Raw genomic sequence first — 3,119 nt, 5'->3', positions numbered from 1 at the left:
TGCCTGCCAGGAAAGCCACAACCCGGGCGCAGTTGGCAGCTCTCCTCCCAACCAGTCCCCAGGAGGAGCGAGCAAGGCCGTGGGTCGGGCGGAGTGACCTCCGAGGGGGTCGCCTGGCCTTTGGGCGGAGGTGGCGGGTTTCCGCGGAGAGCGGGGCTGGCGGTGGCGCAAAGCCTCCCAGCGCCTGGCCGGGGACGGGCGAGCGGTTCCAGCCGGGCGCTGTCAGTTGGCAAGGGCAGGCACTCGGGAGCAATGTTCCCTCTAAGCTGTGGAGTCTTGTGAGCAAAAATTCTAGTTTGTGAGCTACTGGCTATTAAAGCTGTGAGCAAGCGATTTGGCTACTGCATATATTAGCTTGCTCTGGAGACATCCCTTCCTCAACCGAGACAGCCATCCCTTCCTCAGCCGAGACAAAAATGTGTGAGCCGGAGGCTAAAAAACTGTGAGCTAGCTCACACTAACTCAGCTCTGCTCGGGAGCCTCCCAGTCCCAGGCAGGGATGCCAGCCTCTGGGGCTCCAGATGGGCGCTGCAGAAGGCACACTAACGCGCAGGCCGGCTGCTCCCGACGCGCTTCCACGGCTTCGCTGCGCTGGGAAGAGCAGCTTTTAAAGTGCAGCGGCGGCGGCCACTTTTATAGACTGCCGCGCAATGCTCAGGCCGCAAGAGCAGGCGCCGAAGAAAGGGCAGCAGGGGGAATCCATTGGGGGGGGGGGCGCCTCGACTCAGCCTCCCCCCCCCAAAAAAAGCCGCGCCTTTCAATCGGGGCTGGCTGCATTTGTGGTTCAGGTGTCCCCTTATTGGGGAGTTTTACGGCGTCCTAGCCAAGACAGGCCCGCGCTGACACTCGCCCGCCTGCCCCTTCCCCGCTGCTTCGCATTGAGATTGAACGGGAGAGGTCGAAAAGGACTCAGAGGCTGTGGGGTGTGAAGGGAGGAAACGTTTAGGCTGCAGGGGCGGGGTTGATTTCAACCTCCCGAGCAGATCCCCTTCTCCAAACCGGGGTCAGGCCTCAAGCAGTTCCCAGCGGAAGAGGATGCTCCGGCACTGATAACCTGTTAGCCGCCCGACTGTTCTGTCCCGACGGAAAAGTTGGTCCTGTCGCCCCACCGGCAGCCCTTTCCGTGAGAGGAGACCGGAGCTTGCCTGCCCCCAACCCGGATCGCCCCGAGCAGCCCCGGAGGGGCCGAGACGCCAATCAGAGAAGGGTTGGAGAGAGGATCGGAGAGAGACCCGCCCTTCCCGGTCCAAGCCATCAGGTCCGGAGTAAATCGCCCTCTACAATCATCGCGCGCGCCCAACACCCCGTGCCCAGCTTCAGTAGCCTCCCATGGAATAAGTGGTTCGCAGGCAACTAGTTGCCAAGGAGCCTTCCCCCCCCCCAGCTCCAGGCCAGGATCAAAGTTCCCTCTAAGCTGTGGAGTCTGGTGAGCGAAAATTCTACTTTGTGAGCCGCTGGCATTAAAGTTGTGAGCGAGAGATTTGGCTACTGCATAAACTAGTTTGCTCTGGAGCCATCCCTTCCTGAGCTGAGACAAAAATGTGTGAGCTGGAGGCTCAAAAACTGTGAGCTAGCTCACACTGACTCAGCTTAGAGGGAACACTGGCCAGGACCCCAGCTTTGGCGCTCCCCGGGTTTCCCGGAGGCCACTCTCCGGCGCCTCCTGCCTTGTCTTTGGTACCCGCCGCGGGTTTCAGCCCAGACCTATTCAGTGTCTGGATCTGAAGCTCTCGTTGTGCTCTTTTAGGCTTATTTGTTAGGAGTTTCTAGTCCTCACGGTGGGGGGGGGACGGGGCTCGCGTTGAACATTTAAACTTTGGATAGACCAAACTGATGCGTTAGTGAAAACCGGGTGCGTGTAAGTTTTACACACCCACTGAAAACGAAAGGCATTTAATTTCCAGAAAGATGCAAAAAGAAAGGGCCCTCTTACGCAGAGTTAAACCCTTCTAGGCCCTTCGTGGAGGTAGATCAATATGGGCAGCCGTCTTACTCTGTCTGTAGCAGTAGAAAAGAGTAAGAGTCCAGCAGCACCTGAAAGACCAACACAATTCGTGGCAGGGGATGAGAGATAACCTGAAGGTTATCTGAAGGAGTGAGCGGCGTGACTCCCCTAAGCTCATCCACTGCCACAAATTTTGTTTGTCTTTAAGGTACTGCTGGATTCTTATTCTTTTCTCCTTCTCGGCCCATTGAAGCCAGCGGGGTTTGGGGCAGCACAGTTAGAAGCTCTGGAAATACCTTTGTGCCCTCGAAAAGCTGGAAACGAACGCCTCTTTCTGGGTGCGAGTCCAAAAGGACCGCGAAGAGGGAATGCCTCCGCATGGCGGCGGTGAGCGTGAAGGCGCAACCCTGTGCCGGTTCATTCCCAAGTCCGCCCCACTGTACTGTCCCGGGTTTACTCCTCGGTCAGTGTACATCAGAGTGCACTCCCGTGTAGAGTGGCTGCAGTCTAGATACACTGAAATCAATGGACTTAGACGGCAGTCACTCTACACCGGACCCGCAGCCTTTGTTACAGAGCAACCCCATTGCAGAGTTACTCCCATCTAGATCTCATTGGGCTTTATGAAAAGTGCCACTCTGTTTAGGATTGGATTTATCCCCCTGATGGAAATCAGCGGAACTTTCTTGTAATTTTTTTTGGGGGGGGTAGTTTGTGGGCAGAGCTGGGGGTCCAGTGACCTTTGGGGGGGGGGGACCCTCCTTCGGTGGTTCGTCTGGGCTTTCCACCCAAGAAGGCGGCCTGCTGTTCTTCCCCCCGGGGATTTGGGTGGCGGCGGCGGTTTTTCAAAAGTCAGGCTTCTGCCGCGTTGTTTTTCGCCCCGGGGGGAATTCTAGCTTCTTCTCTGATTATTTCATTCATTTAAGGAGCAGCGTTTGAAGTTTAAAAGGAGTTGAGGCTAATTAACTAGCTGAGATTTCCCCCCTTTTAAATCAGATGCAATCTCCAGCAATGAAGCCGAGCGACTCGGCTGTATCTGATCAACCCGATTCTCTTTTCTTTCTTATTTTAATAAACTGCCATTAATCTGGCCCCAGTTATGTATCGTTTTAATTTAATTTAATCTCTGGCTTCTCTGAGGTTAAATAGATCTCTCTGTTTTGATCTCGGCATT

General features: G+C 55.6%; 1 protein-coding gene across 1 annotated transcript in view; it reads left to right on the top strand.

The window, feature by feature from the left end:
- Positions 1 to 2,323: 2,323 nt before the first annotated feature.
- Positions 2,324 to 3,119, top strand: part of RUNX3 (runt-related transcription factor 3) — a 91,625-nt gene continuing 90,829 nt past the window's right edge. The window contains exon 1 of the mRNA XM_015411620.1: positions 2,324 to 2,332. Within this exon, the coding sequence (XP_015267106.1) occupies positions 2,324 to 2,332 (9 nt within the window). The remainder of the gene's footprint in view (positions 2,333 to 3,119) is intronic.

The sequence above is a fragment of the Gekko japonicus genome, unplaced genomic scaffold (genome assembly GCF_001447785.1).
Source record: "Gekko japonicus isolate JY-2015 unplaced genomic scaffold, Gekko_japonicus_V1.1 scaffold62, whole genome shotgun sequence".
Lineage (NCBI taxonomy): Eukaryota > Metazoa > Chordata > Lepidosauria > Squamata > Gekkonidae > Gekko > Gekko japonicus.
This window is presented reverse-complemented; position numbering and strand designations above follow the sequence as displayed.